This window comes from Mustela putorius, unplaced genomic scaffold (assembly GCF_011764305.1).
Source record: "Mustela putorius furo isolate JIRA1106 unplaced genomic scaffold, ASM1176430v1.1 tig00000743_pilon_pilon_pilon, whole genome shotgun sequence".
Lineage (NCBI taxonomy): Eukaryota > Metazoa > Chordata > Mammalia > Carnivora > Mustelidae > Mustela > Mustela putorius.
Genome location: NW_025421464.1, coordinates 6,596,333 through 6,620,532, shown reverse-complemented (window position 1 = coordinate 6,620,532; position 24,200 = coordinate 6,596,333). Strand labels below are relative to the sequence as shown.

Here is a 24,200-nt window from a genome sequence, read left to right as displayed (position 1 = left end):
AATCATGGAAAATACAGCAATGTCACCTGATTTAATTATTTTAATTATTTTATGTGGCGATAATTATAGATTCAACATGCAGCTGTAAGAAATAATGCAGAGAAATCCCACGGTCCTTTTACCCAGTTTTGGCCCCAAACTATAGTAAACTACAGTAAAATATCACAACCAAGATATTGACATGGATACAATCCATGGGATCTTTTCAGATTTCCTTAGTTTTGCTTTACTCTTGTGTGGGAGGGGGTTGGGGAGGGCTTTGCAAGTTTATCACACATGGGGGTTAATGTACCCGTATCCACCAACACAGTCAAGATCCAGAACAGTTGCATCATTACAAGAATCACTTGCATTATTCTTTTAAAAACCTACCCACGATGGGATGCTGAGTGGGTCAGTCAGTTAAGCGTCTGCCTTCTACTCAGGTCATGATTCCAGCATCCTGGGATCGAGCCCCACATCGGGCTCCTTGCTCAGCGGGAAGCTTGCTTCTCCCTCTGCCTCTGCTGCTCCCCGTGCTTGTATGCTCTCTGACAAATAAATAAATAAAATCTTTAAAATTTAAATAAAATAAAATTAAAACATACCCACTCTCACCCCTCCATCCTCCTACCTCACCCTTAATTCCTGGCAACCAACGGTCTGTTCTCACTGTCTATAGTTTTGCCATTTCAAAAACTTTATATACATGAAATTATATAATATATAGCCTTTAGGGACTGGCTTTTTCACTTGGCTAAATTCTGCCGAGATTCATCCAAGTTGCATGTATCCAGTTAGTTCTTTTTTATTGCCAAATCGTATTCTATGGTTTGGGATTCCATTTGTTTAACAGTAACCCATTGAAGGATGTCTGGATTATTTTCAGTTTGGGGCTCTTACTAATAAAGCTGTTATGTATAGATTTTTCAATGAGCGTAAGTTTCCATTTCTCTAGGGTAAATACGTAAGAGTGCAATTGTTGGATATATGGTAAGTGCACGCCTGGTGTTTTGTTTTGTTTTGTTTTGTTTTAACTGCCAAACATGGGGGTACCTGGCTGGCTCAGTCAGTAGAGCACGTGACTCTTGATCTCAGGGTTGTGAGTTCAAGCCCCAGATTAGTTAAAAAAAAAAAATTAGTGTAAAGATTAGTTAAAAAAAAATATAAAATCTTAAAAAAAAAAACCAAAACAACCCTGCCAAACAAACTGTCATACAGTTATACTTTCCCACCGGCAATGTATGAGTGAGCATTTGGTGTTGTCACTATTTTTTTATTTTAGGCTTTCAGACAGGTGTACAGTGCATTTTCCATTGTGGCTTTATTTGCATTTCCCTAATGGCTAATGATTTTGAACGTCTTTGCTTGTGCTTCTTTGCCATTTGTATATCCTCTTTGCTGAAATGTCAGTTCATGTCTTTTGTCTAGTTTCTCTCTCTCTTTTTAAGATTATTTATTTGAGAGAGAGAAATCAGAGTGAGCAGAAGAGAACACGAGTTGGGGGACGGTCAGAAGTAGAGAGAGAAGCAGACTCCCCGCTGAGCAGGGAGCCCTATGGGGTGAGGGGGAGGGGCTCCATCCCAGGACCCTGGGATCATGACCTGAGCCCAAGGCAGATGCTTAACTGACTGAGCCACCCAGGTGCTCTACCTTTTGTCTAGTTTCTAAGTGAATTTTTTTTTTTTTAACTTTTGAGTTTGGACACTAGTCTCTTAAGTTATTTCCTTCAGTCTATACTTGGTCTTTTTATCCCTTCACATAGTCTTTCATGGAAAAAATTCATGATGAGGTCAAATTGATGAGGTCAATTTTTCCTTTTATGAATCGTGCTTTTGCTGCCAAACCCAAGGACTCTGCCTAGCGTCAGACCTTGAAGAGTTCCTCTTCCTTTCCTTTCCTGCCCTGCCCCCTCCCTCTCTTCCTTCCTTCTACTTCCTTCCTCTTTCTTTCTCTCTCTCTCTCTGTTTTTTTGCTAAAAGTTTTATACTTTCACATTTAATATTTAAGTCTGTGACCCCTTTTGAGTTATGGGAGATTTCGGTTGAGGTTCTTTTTTCCTTCCTTCCTTCCATTGCCCAGGGAGGCTGAATGGTGCCACGCTGTGTATTGAAAAGGTTATCTCGACTTCACTGAATTGCCTTTACATCTTCATCAAAAATCAGTTGGGCATTTTTGTGAAGTTCAGAAGAGTGACCACAAACCCCCTCTCCAGTAGGGTTGGACAGTGAAAAGTAATTCCTTATCAAAATGATGTCATTACTTTTGTACAACAAACTTTTGTTTCTGGAAGCCATCTAAAGCAATCTCCAGACTCTCTTCTTCCACGGAGTGTGTCAAGTTATTTATCAGTGTCTGCAGAGTGATGGGAGAAGGGTTCTTAGCCACTCACAGCTGCTTCCCAGCTTAGGAAAATACTCACAGTGATCTTTTAATTCAATTTTTGTGTCTCTTCATCGGGTGCAAAATGCTTCTAGTGAGTTCTTCAGCTGAGTTTATGACCAGGCTATGGAGACCCCAAAAAAGATTCTCAGCATTTGTCTTAGAGTTGACAGATTGTGGGATTGGTGATCTCCCTCCTAGGGAACAGGGGCTTGTGTGGGATCCCAGAGGTCATGGGGCAGCTGCTACTTCCCCAGAGCTTACTGCATATGTCACGTGCTGTGCCCATGGCTGTGTCACACAAACACACTCAGGGGTCACAACCACGCCAGGAGGGAAGTACTATGGTTATACCTGGAGACCAGGAACCTAAGGCTCCAAGAGATACAGTGACTTGCCCAAGTTCACATAGAATGCCTAGAGGGACCCTAGAGATGTCCTTGAAGCAGCTGAGGTCTGCTGGGACAGCTCCATGAGGGCCGATTCCAGCTCAGGGAGTTTGGAGGCTCCAGCTTCCCTCTCCGAGCTGTGGCTGAAGGCTGGGCCACCCAGCACTCCGGGCCTTGGAACCACTCGGACCTCCTGGGCCTGGCCGCAGGATCCATGCCCATGCCCATGTCTGTAGCCCCCATGGAGGGAGGGAGGCGTAGAGGCAGGGAAGCTCCAGCTAGATGTGTGTGGGAAGACGCAAATCATCAGACAAAGAGGACATCGCAGCCTCTGACCTTGTCTCCCTTCATTCTGCAGACCTTCCCTGCACCACCTAGAATGCCCTTTCACCCACTTCTGACGACCACAGGCAGAGCAAAAGTAGGGTGTGGGGGCCCATGGGATGTCATAACAATTTGTCTGCCTGAAAAATTATCTTCTTCCAGACTGATAATCCTTGAGATCCCCTCCCCCTGCTCCCCCCACCACCCCATCTCCAGCCGCTTTAATAGGATGTGACAGACGGAAAGAGGAGGTCAAGGTGATCGTGGAATTAGCGTAGGTAGGGCTCAGGGAAGATGGGGGAGGTGGCATTCCGATAGGGGCCTTTCTGTTGCAGGTGAGACGCCCCTCAGATTTAGTGGATGCGGTGGTTACCAGCACAGCCCTTTGAACTGTTTGTCTTTGGGCCTGGAGATTCCTTTACGGGATGCCATTAACCGCCAAGCGGGTTGCAGACTGCGCAGCAGCGCTCAGCCGAGGACAGGCTGACATCCAGCCCTCGCCCCCCTGCCTGTGGAGCCCAATCCACCCAGCGGAAGCGGTGATTTTTCTGATTCACACAAAGATGTGATAGGGGCTAGAGGTTAGTCTGTTAATTTAAAAAAAAAAAAAAGTCTTAAAATATTACGTACAAAGCTTAAGTTTTTATTTTATTTATTTATTTAGATTTTATTTATTTATTTGACAGAGAGATCACAAGTGGGCAGAGAGGCAGGCAGAGAGGCAGGCAGAGAGAGAAGAGGAAGCGGGCTCCCTGCCAAGCAGAGAGCCCAATGTGGGGCTCGATCCCAGGACCCTGGGATCATGACCTGAGCCGAAGTCAGAGGCTTAACCCACTGAGCCACCCAGGCACCCCTAAGTTTTATTTTAACTTAAAACATATAAATGCAGGGCACCTGGGTGACTCAGTGGGTTAAACCTCTGCCTTCAGCTCAGGTCATAGTCTAAAAGTCCTGGGATCGAGCCCAGCATCAGACTCTCTGCTCAGTGGGGAGCCTGCTTCCTCCTCTCTCTCTCTCTCTGCCTGCCTCTCTGCCTACTTGTGATCTCTCTCTGTCAAATAAACAAAATATTATTTTTTAAAAACATATAAATGCATATTTGCTCTCTAATCTTTTGCTATTGGTCCAAGACCTTTCCTTTGAGGAGTCCACTGATGGGCATTCCAGTTCGTTATCTCTACATGGAGAATTTCCGATTTTAGTGTCTTGAAAGGGAAATGGCCACTTAAGACTTTTGGGAAGGGACCCTCAGACAGAATTCTTGTGGATTTCTTTCTCACAGGTGTCCTGTTCATATCTAATTAGAAAGCAGTTCTTTTACAATTTGCCATGACCTGGTCTTTGCAGACTCCTGCCTAGAACCCAAAGCTTCAGCAAAGGGACTTTTGTCCATGGACAGCGGGGAGTTATTGTTGCTGAAGGGGGTACACGTGGATGACCTCCCATGCCACCACCTTACTGCTGTCCCTCCTCCACCAGCTTTTTTAAGCTGGCATTTCTCAAGCATTTACTATGTGCCAGCTTGATGCTCAATATTTTTCATGCATCTTCTGCCACGCCAAGAGGTCAGATGTATCAGCCCCATTTTACAAATGAGGACACTGAGGCATAAGGAGAAGAAATGCTTTGCCTTGCTTTCTGATCACATAACTTCTTTTGAAAAGGAAGTTTTTAAACGGAAGTTCGTATTTATTTGAGAGAGAAAGAGCATGCGCAAGAGGGCGAGAGCATGGAGAAGGGGATGGGCCAAGGGAGAGGGAGAAGCAGACTCCCCATCCTGGATTCTTACCTTATTCATTGAGAAATAATGCATTGTTGTCTTTATATGTGCTGATATTTTATTGTCACAGAGGCAGGATGTGACCTTAGGTCTGTCTTATCCAGAGCCTACGTCCCTAACCACTCTTCTCTGCTCCATGCTGCTTGCTAGCTGTTACCTTGAGCAAATTGCTTCAACTCTCTAAAACACAGCTTTACTACTGGAAGGATCTAAGTGACATGTTGATGCATGACCAAGATTCTAAAGGAAAAGTCTCCACCGTTCCCCCTCAGCTGAGTCCTAGGACAACCACCATTTACTGCCATTTGGCGCCATTCTGCTTAATCAATCAAGTTCAAGTTGCACCAACCTTTTGTCTGGTCCTCAGCTAGGGGCTTGGTACACAGAGGAGTGAGACCTGGTCCCTGCCAGACTGAGTCCCAGAGAAAAATAACATATAGCTTGAACGAGAAATAAACTTTTGGGGTCATCAGCCGCAGAGGCTTTGGACTGGTTTCTCCCTGTAGCATGTCCTGCCTACAACCCTCATCCTTTGTTCTGGAAGTACAACAGGAGCCAAGGCAGACTTAGTCCCTGCTGTCATGGAGCTCAGTAGACTTGGGAAGACAGATGCTGACCAAATGAGTAATTCTTTAGTCACAATCCCATTAAGGGTTACAAAAGAGAAGCACTTGGTCCTGGGACAGCAGTTGGATACCCGACTTCATCTGGAAAACTAGGGAGAGCTCCTGAGGAAGCAACAGTAAAACTAAAACCTTAAGAAGGAGTCTGAATGGGCCTGGTGAACAAAGGCAAGATGATCCAGCAGAAGGAACAGCATGTGCAAAGGCCCTGGGGAAAGGGCGGTTGGTGGGGGTGACTCCTGGTTTTCTGCATTTTCCAAGCTTGTTTCTTCAAATGCTTCTCAGTTCTCTGAGCCCAGAGATCCTACTGATACATTTCCTTTTTATTTTAATTCACTGAAATTCTATTGTTCTCCACCAAAGGAATATAGACTTTGTACTTTAGGCAGGAGTTTGGGGCTACAGTCTACACTGTGTTTGGTCATGCCAACCCAAGGCTCTGAAGACCAACTCCCACCTCAATGGACTCACTGGCCAGAAATGAGTCCTGTGCTAAAATATATGTGGACCCATCTGGTTTCTCCGAGGAAGTTAAGAGTATCCTTTTGTGCAACTAAGGAGTGAACAGCAATCTGATTTCCATGTTTTGTTTTGTTGTTGAGTCTTCAGAACAAGGCACTGACACTAATCTACACAATGCCAGGATAGTAGAGCCCAGCAGAGTTTTCCAGTAACACTCAGGTATCCATTACTCCTCCCATCCCCATGCCAGGAGTAATCTCCTGAGCCAAAAAGAAGGAATAAAGAATCTCTACCCTCTGAAGTAGATTTGAACCCAAGGTAGTCTCCCCAAATCTTCTCTCCCTCAGTCTTACTCATTTCAGTAAATGAATCTATGTTTAAAACTGAAATCCTAGGGGCGCCTGAGTGACTCAGTGGGTTAAGCCGCTGCCTTCGGCTCAGGTCATGATCTCAGGGTCCTGGGATCGAGCCCCTCATCAGGGTCTCTGCTCAGCAGGGAGCCTGCTTCCCTCTCTCTCTCTCTCTGGCTGCCTCTCTGTCTACTTGTGATTTCTCTCTGTCAAATTAATAAATAAAATCTTAAAAAAAAAAAAAACCTGAAATCCCAGGAATCATCCTCAGTTCTTTTCCTTACCCCTTCACATTTAAATAATCAACAGGTGCTGAGAGCCGTGTCTCCAAAATACATCACAAAGTAGCCCTCCTCCCTACAGCACCACTGTCTCCACCCTGGGCAGGTCACTACCACCCAGACACTTACCCTTGTCCCCCACTGTTTCCCCTCTTCCCCTACTTGTTCTACAGTCCATTTACTTTAGCAGCTAGAGTGAGTGATCTTTTAAAGATGCAAATCTTCTGCTTGAAGCCGCCAAGGGCTCTCACATTGTTTTAGGATAATTTGAGCTCCTCTCCTTGGCCTTTAAGACCTTGTGTGATATGACCATGACCCAGGTCACTCCCCTCTCACTCTCAGAGATCCAGCCATATTGACCTGTTTCTGGTCTGTTGAATAGCCTTGACCTCTCACCTCCAGGCTGTCTCAGATTCTATTCTCTTTATCTCTAATCCAGTCACCCTTATTCATGATCCAGAAAACTCCATCTTTATCCTCAGGGTTCAAGTTAAATGTTCTCACCTCAGGAAGACCTCCTCGGCTACTCCAAGACTAATGTAGCCAGCCCCTTGTTTATGCTTCTCCTCAGTCATACAGTGGCATGCTTATAATCTGTGTTCAATGTCTGGCTCCTTTGTCATTGGACTGTGAGCTCATCAAAATCAGGGACTCTCTTCCTCACCATGGTATCCCTAGAGCCTAGAGTGAAGCCTGGCTCATACTAGGTACTCAGTAAGTGTTTGCTGTAGGGAGGAATGAATGAATGAATGAATGAATGGCAGGTGGGATTTTGTAATCCTTCACAGCTAGTCTGTGGCAGGATCCCATGATCTTCTGGGATGAAATTGGTCTCTTGAGAAAGTAAAGCTCTTTAGGTCTTAAATTCTCCAAGGGATACTAGGGAGACATTTTATAGCTTACCCAAGCACCAGAGATTAAGCCTCATTTATTCTGCCAAAAATAGTTATGGATTATAGTTATATTATATAGAGGTAGGAATATGAATTTTTCATGTTTTCTCAGTATTCATCCACGAGCCTGACACAGAGGGGTTAAAAATACAGCCTTCATGTCCCTGTGGCCTCTGTCACCTGTAATTGTGTAGCCTTAGGCAAATGATTTCATCTCCCTGAATCTTCTTTTCCTTATCTTTAAAATAAAGATAACACAATGTTCTTTATAAAAATTACACTGAATATTAACCAAGTTCGTATAAAACTCATTTTCTGGCACATTATACCTTTATTGTTCCTGTCATCAATGGGTTAATAGCAAGAACATTGGGCATTTGCCCATAATTACCACTAGATGTCACCACAGACCTGGCTAAAATAGCAACATCAGTTTCCCAAGTGTAGCCCTAAGTCTGGAGCAAAAAGAACTTGGAGTTGGAGAAACTGAGGACAAAACCAGCAGGGATCGCTTAAAGTCATGAAAGCCGGTCCAGAATTTGAATCCACTGGTCCTGCCCCCTTAAGGATGGCAAACTTCCCAGCAAGCTTCTCACAGCTCCTCCCGCCCCTGAGACAGCCAGTGTTATCCACTTGAATAGGAAACCATAGGTTTTAATTATGTGACAGGCAGCGTTCTAAGTGTTTTACAACATGAACTCATTGAATTGGCAGAAACAACCGTAAGGGGTAGATTCTGATGTTTTCCTCATTTTATGGATGGGAAGTGTGAGGCACAGGGAGGGTAAGTAAGTTGCTCAAGGACACACAGCTAGAAAATGCAGCAGGATTAAAACCCTGGCATTCTGCTGCAGTCTGGGCCATCCCAGAGCTTACTTCTTTGGTCAACTTGGAGATAATGTGTCTTATTATATTTTTAATCTTTTGATACCACATAGCTTCTTTGATGATTTAACAAATCACTGTTGTTCCATTACAGGTTACCTTTCCTGAACTGAAGTCTTGATAAAGAAATAACATTGATTTTGGGAAAAAGTAATTGTTAAATGGAGTGATGATGTAGGAAAATAGTTACTGTGGTTTCACAAAACATTGCTCTATAAAACATAACTTTTGCTGATTCTTTATCATTTAACCCCCAAGTTTGCCATCCAGGACCAACAGAATTCCATGGACCTGGCTCCCAGGTCAGTTAGAGGCTTGGAGGATGAATGAGAAAGGAAGGAGCTTGGAGATGTCTTTCATCCATTTACTCAGTCCTTCACCCGCTCATTCAGTCCACAGTGCCTGCCTTCTCCTGTCAGGCTCTGTACTAGGATCTGAAGCTAAGAAATGACCCCACGCCCCCATTCACCCTTCCCTCAAAGAGCTCAGAGTCTAGTGAGAGTTGACAGACAGGAAGTACACACACAATGGCACTGCTTTATTGCCCACCTCCCTAGACTCTACAGATGGTATTTATCTATTCCCTCCTCTATCCTCCATTCCTAACATGGTGCCCAGCACATGTTAGGTACTCGATAAATGTTTGCTGAATGAATATAGTCTTCATCGAGAAGGCAGCATTTGAACTGGGACTTCGACAATTAGAGAGCTCTTGAAAGGTGAAAACAGAGGAGAGGGTACACTGTCTCCAACAGGAAGAAGGACAGGGTCATTTTTAGGAAGATCATCTTGGCTTCTGTGTGGAGGACGATGGTTTTGGGTGAGATGAGGGGCAGGTAGACAAGTGAGAGGCTGGTTCAGGGTCCAGGGGTGAGTGGTTGGTAGTCTGGACCAAGGCTTTGGAGGCAGAGACAGAAGAGCCCTGATGGAGGACCCAGAAAGGATGGAAAAGGCTTGGGGAGTGTGAAGCAGGACAGAGCAGGGGTCATGGGTGACTTCAGGTGTCTGGTGTAGTAGGGCCAGTTGGAGAGGTGTTGGTAGGAAGTTGAGGTCTGCTGAGAAAATTTTAGGGCAGAAAGACCTTCCAGGTTCCTCAAGTCAGAGCCCCGTTTTGGTGTCATTTCTACCACCTGCAACTGAGCCTGGAGGGTAGAGCAGTCTTGTGGGTACAGAGGAAGCAAGACAGCTGGGCAGGGGCAAGCCACATGTGAGAAGTCCTGCCTCATCTTCTCCAGTTTTTTGGAGTCCCAAGGGGAAGTGGGTTGGCCACAGAGGCCTTGTCAATGCCCAGACCTAGGATGAAGGTTACTGGAAAGCAGAGTCTCTCTAAAAAGTACCTTCTGATTCTTCTGTGATTCTGCTCAATCACATAGTATGCATTGGCAGGACACCTTTCACTATTACAGTTTGATTTTCTTGAGGTATAACATACATAAGGTACAGAAAGTCCCCTCATCTTAAGGTATAGCTTGATGAATTTGTACCAATGTAATCACCAAGCAGATTAAGATATAGACCTCTTCCCGTCTCCCAGAAAATTCCCTCTCACTCCTTTCCCATCTCTAGTGCCCTCCAACCAATCCAGGTAACTACTATTCTGATTTCTATCACCACAGATCAGTGTTGCCTACCCTTGAACTTTATATATGAATGGAATCATACAACATGTACTAACTTTTTTCTGGATTCTTTTAGTCCACATACTGTATGTGACATTAATTCATTTATCAGGTGTGTCAGTATATTGTACTTTTGTATCTATAACATAGTATTCTGTTGAATGAGCGTGCCATAATTTATCAGTTCTCCTGGGGTTTTTTTTTTTTTAAGATTTTTATTTATTTATTTACTTGAGAGAGAGGGGAAGCACAGAGGGAGAGGGGGAACCAAACCCTCTGAGCAGGGAGCCCAATGCAGGGCTTGATCCCAGGACCTCGGGATCATGACTTGAGCCAAAGGCAGAAACTTAACTGACTGAGCCTCTCAGGCACCCCTATCAGTTCTCCTGTTAATGGACACTGAGCTATTTCCAGTTTAAGCAATAAACAAATCTACTACGAAAATTCTTGCAAAAACCTTTCTTGTAGACACAGGCACTCATTTCTCTTGGAATGAATACCTAGGAGTTAAAATTCTAGTTCACAGCTTAGGTGTATGTTCAGATTTAGTAGAAACTGCAGGTTTTCAGAAATGGCTGTACCAAGCTACAGGTAAGAATTTCAATTGCTTCATGCCCTTGCCTCCACTACAAGACTCTTCTTTTCTTCCAGTGTTAGATATTGGGTGTGTCTGGCATGGATACATTGATCCCCCAGCCCACAAGCAGCAAGACAGAGGCCACATCCAGCCTGCTTCTTAGCTGGGGGAGGAACAGGCATCTTGACATGACGGTGACTCTAGGAACTGAGATGGCCATCTTATGACCATGAGCATGAAACCATCATAAGGACAGCAGAGCAGAGACGAAATCAACCTGGGAGATAGAATGTCTTTGATGACACTGCCAAGCAACTCAATTAATCTGCCATTGGGTGGCAGCCTACTTATTTTTTAAGCCAGTTGATTTTGGGTTTTTTGGGGTTCTGTGGACTTACAACATAAAGGATACAGTCGTAAGCCCCCCTTGTAACCCAACCAAATGGTACCACTTCTGTCCTCTACAGCAGTCAGCCCCACTAAGCACTTTCTCCTTCTTGAAACCTCTCTGGGATCCCGTGCACACCTGGTCCTCCTCCTATCCCTCTGTTCAGTTTCTCAGCCTCCTTTCTTGGCTCCTCCTCCTCGTCTGTGTTTTTTAAAAATGTACCTCCCCTCCCTTGGAATCTCATCCAGCACCATGATTTCATCCATCACTACCCAGATATGAATCCCCGGCCCAGACCTCTCTTCTGAGCTTGTCTCATACAGAAATGCCTATTGAACCTCTCCACCTAGACTTTGCCCAAGCATTTCAAAAACTTGCCTTCTCAAGGCCAAACTCTGTATCTTCCCCCTCAACTGATCCCTCTTCAAGCTTCACCACTATAGTGAAGGGCTCTTGACTCCTTCATACTCAAGACAAAAACCTAGATGTTCTTGCCATTACCTTAGCACGCATCCACTCTTTCATCCTTTATTTCTCCACTTTTCCAAACCATCACCCTGAGTCATCATCACTTTGTAGCTAGAAAGTTCCAAAAACCTTCTAACTGGTCCCCCTACATCTGCTCCCAAGTGTCCTCCAAGCCATGCAACCAGGGTAGCCTTTTGGAAAACAAATTTGTTATCATTCCTCTAAAAAAAAAATGGCTTATTACTCTCAAGATAAAATCCAAATTCATTTGGTAGTTCTACCTGCACTACTCCTTTCTCGGCACTTACCCCCACCCTGCTCCTTCCAACCTCATCTGGGACAAGTGGTTCTTTTGCCTATAGTATTTCCCCTTTCGCTCTAGCCCTGCACAACTCCTAACTGTCCTTAGTTTCTCAGTCTAAATGCCAGCTTCTCAGGGCGTATCCACCCTCACACCCCTTACCCCATGTTAGGACCCCATTCATTTTTCAGAATCCTCCTTACGTTCCCCCACGACACTTCCCACGCCGCATAATTGTACGTTGGCTTGACTTGATTAATATTATTAACACAGTCATTGTTTGCTGACTGTCGTCCCCCCCCCCCCCGCCCGCCCCTACACTTGCCCACACTGCGCTGGCAGAGCCTTGAGGTTAGAGCAGTGTCTACGGCTCTCCACTCCACCTTCCACTCAACCCTCTTGCCTTTGGCACTGCACTTACAGATAGTAAGCGCTCAAGGAATGCGCTTAATTAGCTAATAAACGAATCCTGACTCATTCAACCCCCATAACAATTCTGTGAGGTAAGCATTTCATCGCACCGAGGGAAGCTGAGAGTCGCGGTTGTCAAGATGCCCCAACGTGTATGGGGAAAGGGGAGGAGTCAGGTCCTGACCCAAGTCAGGTCCTAATTTCTGAACCCGATTTTCCCGCTCCTGAACTTTGGCCCCTTGGTGAAAGGGCCAGGGAGAGGGCGGACTTTGAGTCAAGAGAAGGTTTGCCCCGGATGACCCGGGTAACCTACGCACGGACGCGGAACCCAGAGCTCACCTACGGAGACTAAGGTACGCCCCCTCGGGCTCTCACTGAGTAAGGATCACAATCTGCTGCATATGCATGAGGGGACCATGAGGCCCTGATTCGGGACTACCCGAGATGCGCCTGACTAAAAATTCTTCGGACTTGAAGACGTGAGAGCTCTGTCAGTTCCTCACACGTACTTAGAAAGTTTTCAAAGGTTCATAAGAGGCGAACCTTGGGGGGATATCGGGCGAAGATGACCGCAACTTGGGGTTTATGATCAGGCGTCTTCTGGAGGCAGCCCAATGCCAAGAGGGGTCCTCGGACTGCTCCCCTCGAAGACGAAGGGGGCGTCTCCCCGGCTTCCTGCGGCATCGGTGGCGAGCTGAGGTGGAGGCAGGCTGCGGCAGCGAAGGCGACAGTGGCGGCGGCGCCATGGCAGGGCTCGCAGGTACCGTGGCGTCGGCCCCCTGGGGACGGGATGAGAGGCCCTCAGTGCGGCGGCGCCGCCATGTTGCCCCTTTGGGGTCACCTTAAGGCGTCTCCCCGTCCTTTTCTAGGGTTTTCCTTCCGCGCACCCAGGGGGCCACCCCTGTGTCACGTGATTGCCCTGTGTGGCCCTAACCTGGGCCTCGGGAGTCCTTTCCCGGGCCGAGGCCGAGTGACCGGACCCCTGGGTCTCGGTCTGGCCTCCAAGGTCAGTGCTCGCCTGTCTATTCCCGGGACGGGACAGGCAGAGTCGGGGAGCGCGGGGCTGAGGGGCGCGACTACCGCCTCTTCGTCCCAGGGGCCCATGGCAGGGGGCCCAGCTTCTGAGAGTCCTGTTATTCTGTCTCCGACCCTTCAGTCTTATTTTTTTTTAAATCAGAAGGGGCGTGGGTGAGAGGGGCGTAAAGGGGTCTCCCGCCCCAAGGCACCCGCTTTGGTGTCTAAGGTGATGGGGTAATAGGTTGACGCTCGGCTTTGAGTCGCGGGTGCTTCTTACCTATCTCATAACTTTACATCAAGTCTGGACACCATTTCCTTTCCTCCAGTATATATGGGGAGTGGCCCTCAAGGGCAGCTGAAGGAACGGAATGCCTGGCACACCAATGGCCTGAAAGAATGGGGGATGGGGAACAGTTCTTTTTGCTTACCCCTTCCAGACTTTCTGTAAATTCCTTCCAGGCCTCCGTGTCCCTTTTCAACGCTAAGTGTTGGGCAACGCTAAATGTTGGGACAGACTGGGATCTGTCCTAGGGAGCGAATGATCTTTCTGTTCATAGGTTCGGATCGTGTTTTATCCCTTTCAGGGAGCTGGTGTGTTGGGAAGAGCTTCTGTTTGCCCTGCCTGACATGGTCCAGCCATCCCCTCAGAGCCTTCTGGACAGCAACACCAAAGCCAGGACAAAAAAAAAAAAAAAAAGTTCCAGCTTAAGTGCTAATGCCAAGTGTTAGATCTTGTTTATTTGTTTATTTTAAATCAGAGACTCATTAATGTCAAGCACATCTTTAAAAGATTCAGAGCCCTGGTCAGTTTCCAGTGACCAGATCAATTCCGGATCTGTAACTGGTCTTGTTAGAATTGCTGCCAAAAACGTTTTAACCTTTTATCTGTAATATGTTGTTTCAAAGAGGAATCTGGAAGTCTGGGTTTGGCTGTCTTTTTTGTTGTTCTCTTCTCTTTGAAACATATGCATTCCATTCCAAGCCTGTCACTGTGTGCTATACCAAGGACCATGTGTTGCCTTCCTCTTTGACTTCCTGCTCTGGGAATGCTCAGGAATCTGGACCCTGCTGGGGTTTGGGCCCTGTGGGAGGGAGAGGGGGTGGAGGGGAGGGTGAACAGTATCTTTCCCAGAGAAGATGGTGACATGACTCTGGGGCTTACAGAGGAAGTCAGAGGTCACCAGGGAAAAAGAGACTGTTGGTTAGGCTAATGTTTTGTGTGTTGTGTGTGCGTTTGTGCACGTTTAAATCTAGGGGGGTAAAACTAACTGCAAATTCAGAATCTCACTTTAGGGTGCTGGCTCCTGAGTAGATACAAGTTTGAAAATAGATCCATAGCAAATGGCTCACCGCAAACCTGCTCCCTCATCCAACGCAGGTGTAATAAGCTGTTGCTGTCCCACAGCTAAAGCTTAAGAAGCTTGTCCCCCACCCCTTCTTCAGTCACAATCCAAATACTCCACAGGTAGAGATAGCGGTGTCACATAGACCCCACAACTCTGAAAGTCATGGTACCTAACCCTACCCGCCCGACCCCCAGCTTACCTGGTTAGGCTGACGCTGACATCCTTCTTGGGGTATTCTTGCCAAGAGTCTTGCCTTTCCAAAGCCATTCCAAAGCCATTCCAATCCCCTCACAAATCATCTGCTGTATCTTTGGTCTTACAGGGACAGAGCCTTTTAGGGGTGGTAGAGATAGTTTGGGGGAAAGGGAGGCCTGTGGACTAAGGGCCCTGCAATGAAACTGTAGTCGTTTTTAACTTCTACTCTCTATCAGAATAAAATGCTTTATTGGTACTGCTTCTGGAAAAATTTTTATAAACAAGGTGTGTTTGGACCAGACTTCTAGGTACCACACAGGAACAGAAAGTGGACACATCCCTTCTGCCTTCTCCAGTGGGTTGTTTGCTGCCAGAACATGAGGGTTTGGGGATGAGGGATGAAAGTGGGAGAGTGGTCATTGCACACTCAAGCCCACCCACGTGGATACAGGCCACCAGGACAGCGCTTGCCTAGAAGTCTGTCATCTCACCATGCCACTCTGATGGATGGATGGAGAAGCCCCACAAGTGGGCTTTGCCAAGATTATCTGGAAAGACTGAGGCTGCCAGCAGCTTCCAGCCTTTTAAAGGGGGTACAGGAGGCTAAGGGGAGCATGCTCTGTCCAGAATAGCCAGACCCTTCCATGCCTGTCTGTCTGAACCCAGTTACCTTCTAACTGGGCTGAGGTTAGAGCATGTGGGACAGTGGGGCTGTGGGCCTACCCCTTGAAGGCTCTGAGGTGAGGCAGTCTTCACTGAGAACACATTTTGAAATGTCCACGGTTCTGTGGGCTTAGTGTGGAAAACCACAGCAACTCCCAGTCTTGAGGCCTGCCAACAACTTCAGAAGGGAGGTGTGGGCACTGCCTGCTGATGAGTCAGCCTGGGGCAAGAGGAGATCCACCCTACCTGCAGGCTGCAGTAGAAGCTGGAGTCACCCGGCCTAAGGGAGATGGGAGTCTCTGATTACACAACCCCACCCCAGTCCCCATGTGTCCTCATTGCCACTTTGAAGGCAGAATGTTGCTAGTGTCTTAGAGTTCACCTGGATCTTAGCAGCCTTGGTACAGAGGGGAGCTGATGGTGAGGGGTAGGATGTGACCTGGCCAGTTTCCCTGGGCTAATTGATGACAAAGGCCAGTACCAAAACTGAGGTTTGTACCCTCTACTCCCATAATTCTCTGATGCTGTACTAAAGTTACAGGTGCCTCTAGAGGTGCTGGCAGTGGGGTTTAGAAAGGGGTTGCTTAGAGGAGGGGAGATATTATCAGGCTCAAGGGGCAAGGTGCTTAGTGCTCCAGAAGTGTTTGTGACAACTGTGACTAAGGGATTTGAGGAAGTGGCAGAGAGGGAGATTTACCGCTCCAAATCCTCCCTTGGTGTTGACCCAGGAACAGGTGTGTAGTGACAGGGACACATTAAGCCAGAGACAAGGCTGAACAGGCGGCAGGGCCATTTGGTGAGGCAGTCAGCTGACCATGTGAAAGGAGTCCTGACTCACTCAAGAGTGAAAGAGGAGAGAAAGAAGCCAGGATCCAAACAGCCAGGCCACCCGCTCATCTACCCTGACATGGCAGGAGAGAGCCCAGGGCCAGGGACCTGTTAAGTCCCTAAGAATATGGAAGCTAATGCCAGAAGTGGAGAACCCACTAATGGGGAGAGCTAGAGAGTTTTCCTGGGTGTCGGTTAGGAGACCTGGAGAGTAGCACAGCAGAGTAGAATGTCCTTATAGTGGTCCCTGTAGGGGTTTTAGGGCCTGGAGGGATAAGGTGGGCCAAGGAGGCACCATACCACACCTCTTATCTGATACTCATTGTCCAAGCCAGTGCCCACTGTGCCCAGTGTTCACTTCCTTCAGGTTCCTGGATGGAGATAATACTTTATGTTCTGAAGTCCTGATCACCCCCTTGGTCTCTAGTACCCCATCTTGAAGGCTAGTCCCACCTTTCTTGCCTCCCATCTTCCCCAGTAGTTACCTGCCAAGGCCCATTATTCCAGGACAAGTGAAGGCATCCACCCCTCTGGGGAAGGTAAGTGGTCCTTTATTCTAGAGACCACAATTAAGGATGTAGACCTTTCTCTTTGGGGTGGGGGAAGTGTTCCTTTATCTCAGAACAGTGTTAAGTGAAGATGGAACTGGGTTTGCTTATTCTGCCTTTGTTGCGTCCCCCACCCTCCCTCTCTCAAGTAGTGTGCCCCCCGCCCCCAGCAGTGGTACATCAGTTCAGTCTTAAGGAGTATGTGTTGAAGCCTTAAAAGAAGTCACAAGAGAGACAACTTTTTGGTGCACCTCCACCACCCCGCAGGGTCCTGGGACACTGTGCGAGATGGGGGACGTACTGGTTTTTTATTTTTTTGTAGAGGTGGTCCCTGTCCTCCAGGAGCTTACAATCTAGCTGGGGAGACACAACTAATGCACACTTACACAGTCAGTACAGTTAGCGATTACCACAATATTGACCACAACTGCGTGAGACCAGGGAAAGCAAGATCAGTGAGGGGCTGGGAGCTCAGAGAAGGTGTTTTAGTAAAGATGGAATTCATTTACTGGTTGAATAGGTCCAAATTGAGTGACACATTTCTTTTGGGGTGGGTTTAGGAGGCAGGGAGTGGGGGAAGGGAATTGAGGGAGCAAAGGCAGCAAGGCTGGAATGCACGTGTTGTAGGCAAGGGACATTGAGAGGGCCCCCCTCCATTTCTTCCTCCCTCCCTCCCTCTCGCCCTCAAGTCCCGCCACACAGGCATGCAGCTGGTGCCTTGTCTGCTGCATGGAGATTCAGGGCTTTGGCTGGTGATGCTGGAATGTCCATTCTGCTGGCTGGTGTGGTTGTCTGGATCTCTGTGGTGGGCCTGTTAGCATGGCCATGGCTGCGGGGCTGGGATGGCGCTGTCCCGACTTGGTCCAGATCAGAATGCATTGCCTGTGCCCAGATCTTGGGGGTAAGCTCCCCCCCACCCCCCCTCCTCCCTCTACCCCACCCAGCAGTCAGAGGGGTGCAAAGGGGCTTGGAAGGGATCTGGTATTGTCGTCATTGTCGGTGCTGCTTCTCCAGGAGCCTACCAGCCCCTCACTGACCTTGGCAAATGCTCCTCTGGCGAGAGAGCACAGGGGACCCCCCATTCCTGCGCGGCACTGGCTCCCATGCTGGCCAAGAAGCACAGGAGCACCTGGTGACAAGGCCGCCCAGGGCTGGGGGCTGGGACCTCAGTTGGGGGCTCGCTGCCGGCGCTCTCCCAGCACCTGCCGCCCGGTCCTCGATACCGTGTATGCCAGCTTCTGCAGGGAGTACCTGAACACCTGCAGCAAGAGACCCGGGATCTGCCCTTAGAGGCAGGCACCCGCAGCCGGTCTGCAGCGCTGCCGTGCCCGCCCCCGCCCCACCCCCTGCCCCGCCCGCCCGCCCGCCCGCCCGCGGGTTGGACTTAGAGGCAGGCGCGGGCACAGCTTGTCCACGAGTCAGGGCAGCTGGAGCTTTTCCAACTGTGCTGAAGGCTGCATGGCAGCAAGCTGATTGGACCCACAACTTAGGTATACCTCACTTCTCGCAATGGGCTGTGTCCCTGGAGGATTTCGAAAAGCGAATCCTACCCAGTAAATGCAGCATTCCAGGAACACCTTAAAGGAAATATGCGATTCCTTTGGCAAAGGATTCCCTTAGTAGGGAATTCTTCCTGCAAGGGGTGCTTTTAGGGTAAATGATTTTATGGGCAAAGTGCTTTCTTCTGATTTATTTTTACAAAGCACTTTGCCTCTATTTGATTTTTTATTTTAATAAAGCGAATTGTCCTTTTGGAAGCGCTTTTTTTCTCTCCCATTTTTCCTGCAAAGAACCTTTTCTAATTGTTTGCTTCAAAGCGCTTTTTATCTGATTCATGTTTTTTCTGTTAGCTCCTTTGTCTGATTTTTTTTCCTGCAGTGCGCTTTTTATCTAATGCATTTATTTCTGCCAAGTGCTTTTGCCTGATTTATTTTTCCTGCAATGCGCATTTTCTCTAATTCATTTTTTCCCGCGAATTACTTTTCTCCAATTCGTTGTGGGTTTTTATGAAGAGTTTTTTGTTTTTTTTTTTGGCCTGAGAAGTGCCTTTTTCTAACTTATTTTTGGTTCCACCTTCGCAAGCGCTATATATATATATTTTTTTTAAGAAATTTCCCCGCAATGCGCAATTTTTTAAGGCGGAAAATTTTGCTATGCGAGCGTAAAGTCTCTTCGCAAAACACAAGTGCCCCGCCTCCCTCCTGGGGTCGAGTCTGGGTATAGCGGGTTTTTCTTACCGCGTTGGTCGCTAAGAGCCTCGGCGATCGTCAGCGGCTGGCGCCCGCCGCGCCCCAACTCTTTGTTCCCGGCCGGGCGCGGGCGCACTGGGAAGGGTCTGCGCGAGGAGGAGGGCGCAGGGAACGCGCGGGGGCACGCGGTGCCAACCGCGGCACTTTGGCAAGCAGGGTTCGCGGCAATAAGGATAGGATGGGTCCGGGAGGCGGCAATTGCGACGTGGGCCTGCCGGTTAAGGGGGCGCCAATCGGGACCCCTTTCCCACCCGGTACCTGGGCACACTTACCTGCAGCAGCACGCGGAAAATGTACCAGCCAATGATGAGCAGCTCAGCCGAGGCTGCCGCCACTGCCGCCATGGTTCCGAGAGTGGTGGGTGAGTGGTCGAGAGCAAGCGCGGTTCGCCAAGGTCCACCGATTTCTTGGAGTTCGCTGTTGGGCGCACTGCCGCAGCCGCGGTGGCCGCGCCTTAAGTATCCGCCCGCCACCCAAGTGCGCATGCGCGTCTGGGGTGGGTTCCATTGAGGAGGGGTGGCCGGGGGCGCTTCTCATTCGCCAGGAGAGGAAAAAATAATTCATTTGCTCTTTCCACACCGACCCCCGCCTCCTGAGTTCCATCTTAGCCCCTTTCCAGAAGATTCCGCTGTGCCCGCTTTTAGATTTTAGTGTAAAATGGAGAGGAACTGCAACTCTTGAGTAGCGCAAAGGGCTGGAGTAGGGGATGCACGCCTTTTGGCACGGAACTCCTTCTCTGAGCGGTGGCCTGCAATTTCTATCCCAGTGTCCGTGACACACCAGTACCCCACCTTGGGCACGGGTGGAAAACTAGGAAGACCTCATCTGCCCCACAGAGCGGGAGGAAAAAAAAAAAAGAGGTGCCCCTTCCCGGAGCCTTGGCTTCAGAGGCCCGTGGTTGGTACTCATTCTGGTATTTGATGTGCTCTAAGCCCGTGTCCTCTGCTTCCCGAGAGTCCCTGAACACGGAACTTTCTCTCATTCTTTGCGTCCAGCTTCTTAGAGTTACTACCACGGTGACTATTGAAAGAAATAGAGCCAGAGCACTGAGCTCTAGGCGCACAAGCAGTAGTCCCTGGGTCTACCCTGTGGGAGGGATGCGGGAGGGATCGGTGCCTTTGTGTGCCCGGAAGGGGTGGGATGAGCTTTTCAAAAAGTGGTCGGAAAATGCTCCGGGATCATTTCTGCCAGACAGGTCTTTTCAATCTCTCTCGTATGCTCCCCTCCCCCCCAGGCCCTGGTAGGACTTCACACAGCCAGCGAGGTTCTTTGTACCCGTTGTGCTGGGCAGCTGGAGGTCGGAATGGGGTTTTGCTACCGTCACCAGAGGGTTGTGGCCACCGCAGGTCCATTTCCAGGCACAGCGGGGAAGACCCAAACAAGACCCAGACACGGGTTGCGAGCTCAGCCTCAACGCCCTGGGGGCCCGCCACTGGAGAGCGCCTCTCCAGCAAGCTATCTAGCACAGGGGCCAAATGGCATTTGCTCCTCTGTGGATAGAAAATTAATTTTGATTAAAAGCTCACAGAGGTCAGGTTCTATACAGTGCCAGCAGCAGATGGAAAGTGTAAGTGATCCAAGCAAAGTCAGTTTGGATGAGGTAGCATGGTGATTTTTCCTACATTGACTTTCTAAGAAGTTGGCTGGTTTTGGCAAAATGATGCCAGGCTGCCATCTTAAAACAAAATATTCGGTAGTACTGCACCCCCACCCCCACGCCTGCCCCGTGGCCTCACAGGGCATGCAAGGATCCATTACCAGCGAGCTCCGGCTGGCAGTGAGGTGCTTTAACTCTACCGAGCACCTGCTGTGACAGACTAGATACAGAACCGAACCTTGTTCTTATTTTGTGGGGGCACAGCATGGAGCCCGTGGCCATCCGGTGGCAACCACAGGGCGGTATTGTGAGGTCTGGGGCCCTTGAGGACGGGCTGCAGCCCCAGGAGGCGATACATGATCTCTGCTGGGCAGGGCCCAGGCAAAGCCAGTCCACTGTGCCGGACCTGCCCGAAGAGCCCTCTGGCCCACCTCCCCGACAGGCCCGGGGGAGATACTCAAGGAGCTTCCTGAGATGGTGATGTGGAGCAGAATAGACTTCCATGGGTGGGCAGGGAGGAAAGGGCATTCACATTTGCTGTTGTTAACCATGATCCATTTTCCCAAATAAGTCTACATTCTGTTCCTGTTTTTTTTTTTTTTTTTTTTTTTTTTTTTTGGTGTCTGTCTGTCTGTCTGTCTGTTTTTTGTCTGTTTGTCTGTTGTGTTGACTTTTCTCTTCAGGATCCCTGCTGCCTTGGTGATCCCGGGCTGACAGCCAGAGAGCACAGCGGCTCAGCTCCTGGAGAGTGAGGGTTGAAGAAAGCGGAGGGCAGCTGCCTGCGCCCGCTGGCTCCCATTAGGTCGGTTCCTGCAGCGGTGCCCGGTGGCCTTGGCGAAGGCCCTGCCCAGCAGAGATCATGTATTGCCTCCAGTGGCTGCTGCCCGTCCTCCTCATCCCCAAGCCCCTCAACCCCGCCCTGTGGTTCAGCCACTCCATGTTCATGGGCTTCTACCTGCTCAGCTTCCTCCTGGAGCGGAAGCCTTGCACAATCTGTGCCTTGGTTTTCCTGGCAGCCCTTTTCCTCATCTGCTATAGCTGCTGGGGAAACTGTTTCCTGTACCACTGTTCTGATTCCCCGCTTCCAGAATCGGCGCACGACCCCGGCGTTGTGGGCACCTAACAGCCTGCCCAGTTAGCTTTCCAAGGAAGCAGAAGATGGGAGGGGAGGCATTGACATAGGTCATAAAGCATTGGAGTTTCAAATCCCGCAGCCCCGCGGGTGCCACATTCCTGACGGCGCCTTTCTTGGCCTGTGATGTTTTATCCTTATAATGTGAATAATGGCACTGACCGGTGCTTTTATTGTAGAGTCCTGTAGTTGTGGGTGGTCTTGTGATTGTGTGTGTTCTGTCCCCATCTCGGTTACCCCCCTACCCCCCAGGCTGGCAGGATGGTCACCCCCATCGCCTCATTCCTGCGAGGAGTCTGTGCCCATCCTGGTCCACCGTCCCAGCATGACCTGGGCAGATAAAATGCCAGTCTTGTCACCTCTGTGACCCCCTCCTTTTCAGGGTCTCTTCCTTTCCCAGAATGTTACCATCCCCTCAGTCCCTGTCCTGGTTTCCCTTTAGTTATCTTCTACCCCTTTCCTTTTTGGGGGAGTACCTGTCTAAGACAGGGCTCATTTTTGCACTTATCTCGAATTTAAAGAGATTGCTGACGCCCGAGAGCCTCGCTTTTTCATCCTTCTTTCCCCGGTCAGCAGCCCAGACAAAAACGTGTCTTGACTGTTTGTTGTTCACAAATCTCCAGTATTTTCTCCACTCATTTTTAAGAAAGAAGTAACAGAGACCTGTTGCTCTTTCACTTGGGTGTCTGGGCTCATGCTTACCAGCCCAGCCTCACTTTCTTTGCCCTTCCTCCTGCCTTTCTCAGTTGTCCCAAGGAGGGGGGCCTCACCGTGTCTCCCGTGCATGCTCTGCAGGATTGAGGTGTGGCGTGTCCCTGTAGATCTAGCAGTCCCCAGCCGAGTGAATGGGAGAGTACTTGTGTGTTTCATAACAGCCATGATCCCTGTAATAGGTGTTTGGATATTTTTTGGCGTGCCGTGAGTGTGTGTGTACGTGCGTGTGTGCGCGTGTGTATACAAATACATGTGTATATTCCTTTTAAAGAAGCTTTATCGAGCGTGTTCTGACTTGGAGGTTTAGCAGTAGCTAGCTATAGTAGGTGCCGCTACAGTTTTTATTTAGCATGGGGACTGCAGGGTGACCAGCACACTGGACTCCGAGATGGTTCAGACAAGACAGAGGGGAGCAGTGGCCATCGTCCTTGTGCCAGGAGCTCCTTCAGTCCTGCGCATAGAGACTGTACCTTATGAAGAATACACAGGAAGACTTTGTGACTGTCACTTGCTTTTGCTTTTTCTGCGCTTCTGTAACAAGTGTTGGCAAACGAGACTTTCTCCTGGCCCCTGCCCACTGGGGACCAGCATGGTTGTCCGTCCAGTCTCAATCATCCATCTTTCTCTTGCCTGAGCGGGAAGGGCAGTGGGCCAGGCAGAGGACAGAACTGGAGGCAGTCCATCTAGGGAATGGGACTGTGAGGCCACACTTGGGGAACATGTGGACTGCTATTCCGGAGCTTTTATTTTTGGTGTGTTCGTTGCACAGCTGTTTGAAATGTTTAATAAAGCTTTATAAACTTTACTTTGTGGTTTCATGTGGCTGTAGTCCATTTGGGTCGTGGTGTTGGATTTCTGCGTTGGTGGGGGACAGGGGGTACCTTGGAGGGACTGAGTCTTTGGCGCCAGATACCTTAGCCCGAAAATTTGATCTGCTCTCTAGAGAGCAGATGGTGGGGTTGGGGGAAGGGAGGAGGGGGCAGGCCAGGCGGTGAAGAGGAGGGAGTCTGAAAGTTTTTAGAGATGAGACATTCGTGTTTCTCAGCTCCCATGGCCTCTCGCCTGAAACTGTTTCCCTCCATAGGAGATTTGAGTAACCGATCCCTTGACAAACAACTTAGGACAGCTGGAGCTCTAATCATCAAGGATTTTTATGGTGCTGCTTTTGAAGTAAAAATAAAGTGAAACTCCTATGGCATTTCAAGTGGAAAAATAAATAAGGCTGGCCTCCAACCAGGGGGCTTAAGGTGATGGCTAGAAGTGCAAGAGTGTGGCAGGTCCCTGTCGTTGATGGGCACATGCTCCTGTGGCTGTGACCTTTGAGACAAAGCGGGTGGCTTGCCAGGGACCTGGGCTGGGTGTCCACCTCTCAGTCTCTTTTCCTTCTAGAAAACCTAACTGGAGCACTGCTGTCCAAAGCACAGTGCTGTGTAAGGGTTTCTGGAGGTAACTGTTGCAAAAGGGCTTTGGTAATTTCAGAGGAGGTCACATGTCTTTTCTAGACTTTTAATTTATTGCTGTAAAGTTTTGTGTTATTTTCTCTTGCCCTTTTTAAATCTCAACATTGTCAGTTTGTCCCTTTTTTCATTCCTAGCTTTGCTTGTCCACGCTTTCTCTTTTCTTGACCAAAACTTGCCAAAGATTTATCCATTTTAAAGGTACTTTCAAAGAACTGAACTTGTATTGATTATATCTGCTGAGTATTTTCTGCCTGATCCTTTTGTGCCTTTACCTCTGAAATCTTCTTTTCTGGGTTTCTGGATTTATTTCATGGTTCAGCAAAGTCTTGACAAGAAGAA

General features: G+C 48.6%; 2 protein-coding genes across 4 annotated transcripts; one reads left to right on the top strand and one right to left on the bottom strand.

Annotated features, from left to right (window-relative positions):
• The first annotated feature begins 12,722 nt into the window (after nucleotides 1–12,722).
• Nucleotides 12,723–23,206, top strand: LOC101671386 (BLCAP apoptosis inducing factor). Its single transcript, XM_004746464.3, has 2 exons — nucleotides 12,723–12,872; nucleotides 21,239–23,206. Exon 2 carries the CDS (start codon nucleotides 21,415–21,417, stop codon nucleotides 21,676–21,678), a length of 264 nt encoding a protein of 87 aa, XP_004746521.1. The 5' UTR covers nucleotides 12,723–12,872; nucleotides 21,239–21,414; the 3' UTR covers nucleotides 21,679–23,206.
• Nucleotides 16,949–19,413, bottom strand: NNAT (neuronatin). Of its 3 annotated transcripts, none has more exons than XM_004746462.3 (3): nucleotides 19,231–19,411; nucleotides 18,206–18,286; nucleotides 16,949–17,968 (listed from the first exon to the last, which is right to left on the bottom strand). In XM_004746462.3, the coding sequence occupies exons 1-3, from the start codon at nucleotides 19,300–19,302 to the stop codon at nucleotides 17,876–17,878; spliced, it is 246 nt and encodes an 81-aa protein (XP_004746519.2). In that variant the 5' UTR covers nucleotides 19,303–19,411; the 3' UTR covers nucleotides 16,949–17,875. The 3 variants fall into 3 exon arrangements, with proteins under 3 accessions (XP_004746519.2, XP_044940124.1, XP_004746520.2); XM_045084189.1 differs by having other exon boundaries at nucleotides 18,211–18,286; XM_004746463.3 differs by lacking the exon at nucleotides 18,206–18,286 and having other exon boundaries at nucleotides 19,231–19,413.
• Nucleotides 23,207–24,200: the final 994 nt, after the last annotated feature.

Coding starts and splice junctions, on each gene's coding strand:
- NNAT (XM_045084189.1), bottom strand. CDS start 19,302: ATGGCGGCAGTGGCGGCAGCCTCGGCTGAGCTGCTCATCATTGGCTGG. Junction 18,287..19,230: donor TTTTCCGCGTGCTGCTGCAG/GTAAGTGTGCCC, acceptor ATTTCCTTTAAG/GTGTTCCTGGAATGCTGCAT. Junction 17,969..18,210: donor GACACAGCCCATTGCGAGAA/GTGAGGTATACC, acceptor CTCTTGCTGCAG/GTGTTCAGGTACTCCCTGCA.
- LOC101671386 (XM_004746464.3), top strand. CDS start 21,415: ATGTATTGCCTCCAGTGGCTGCTGCCCGTCCTCCTCATCCCCAAGCCC.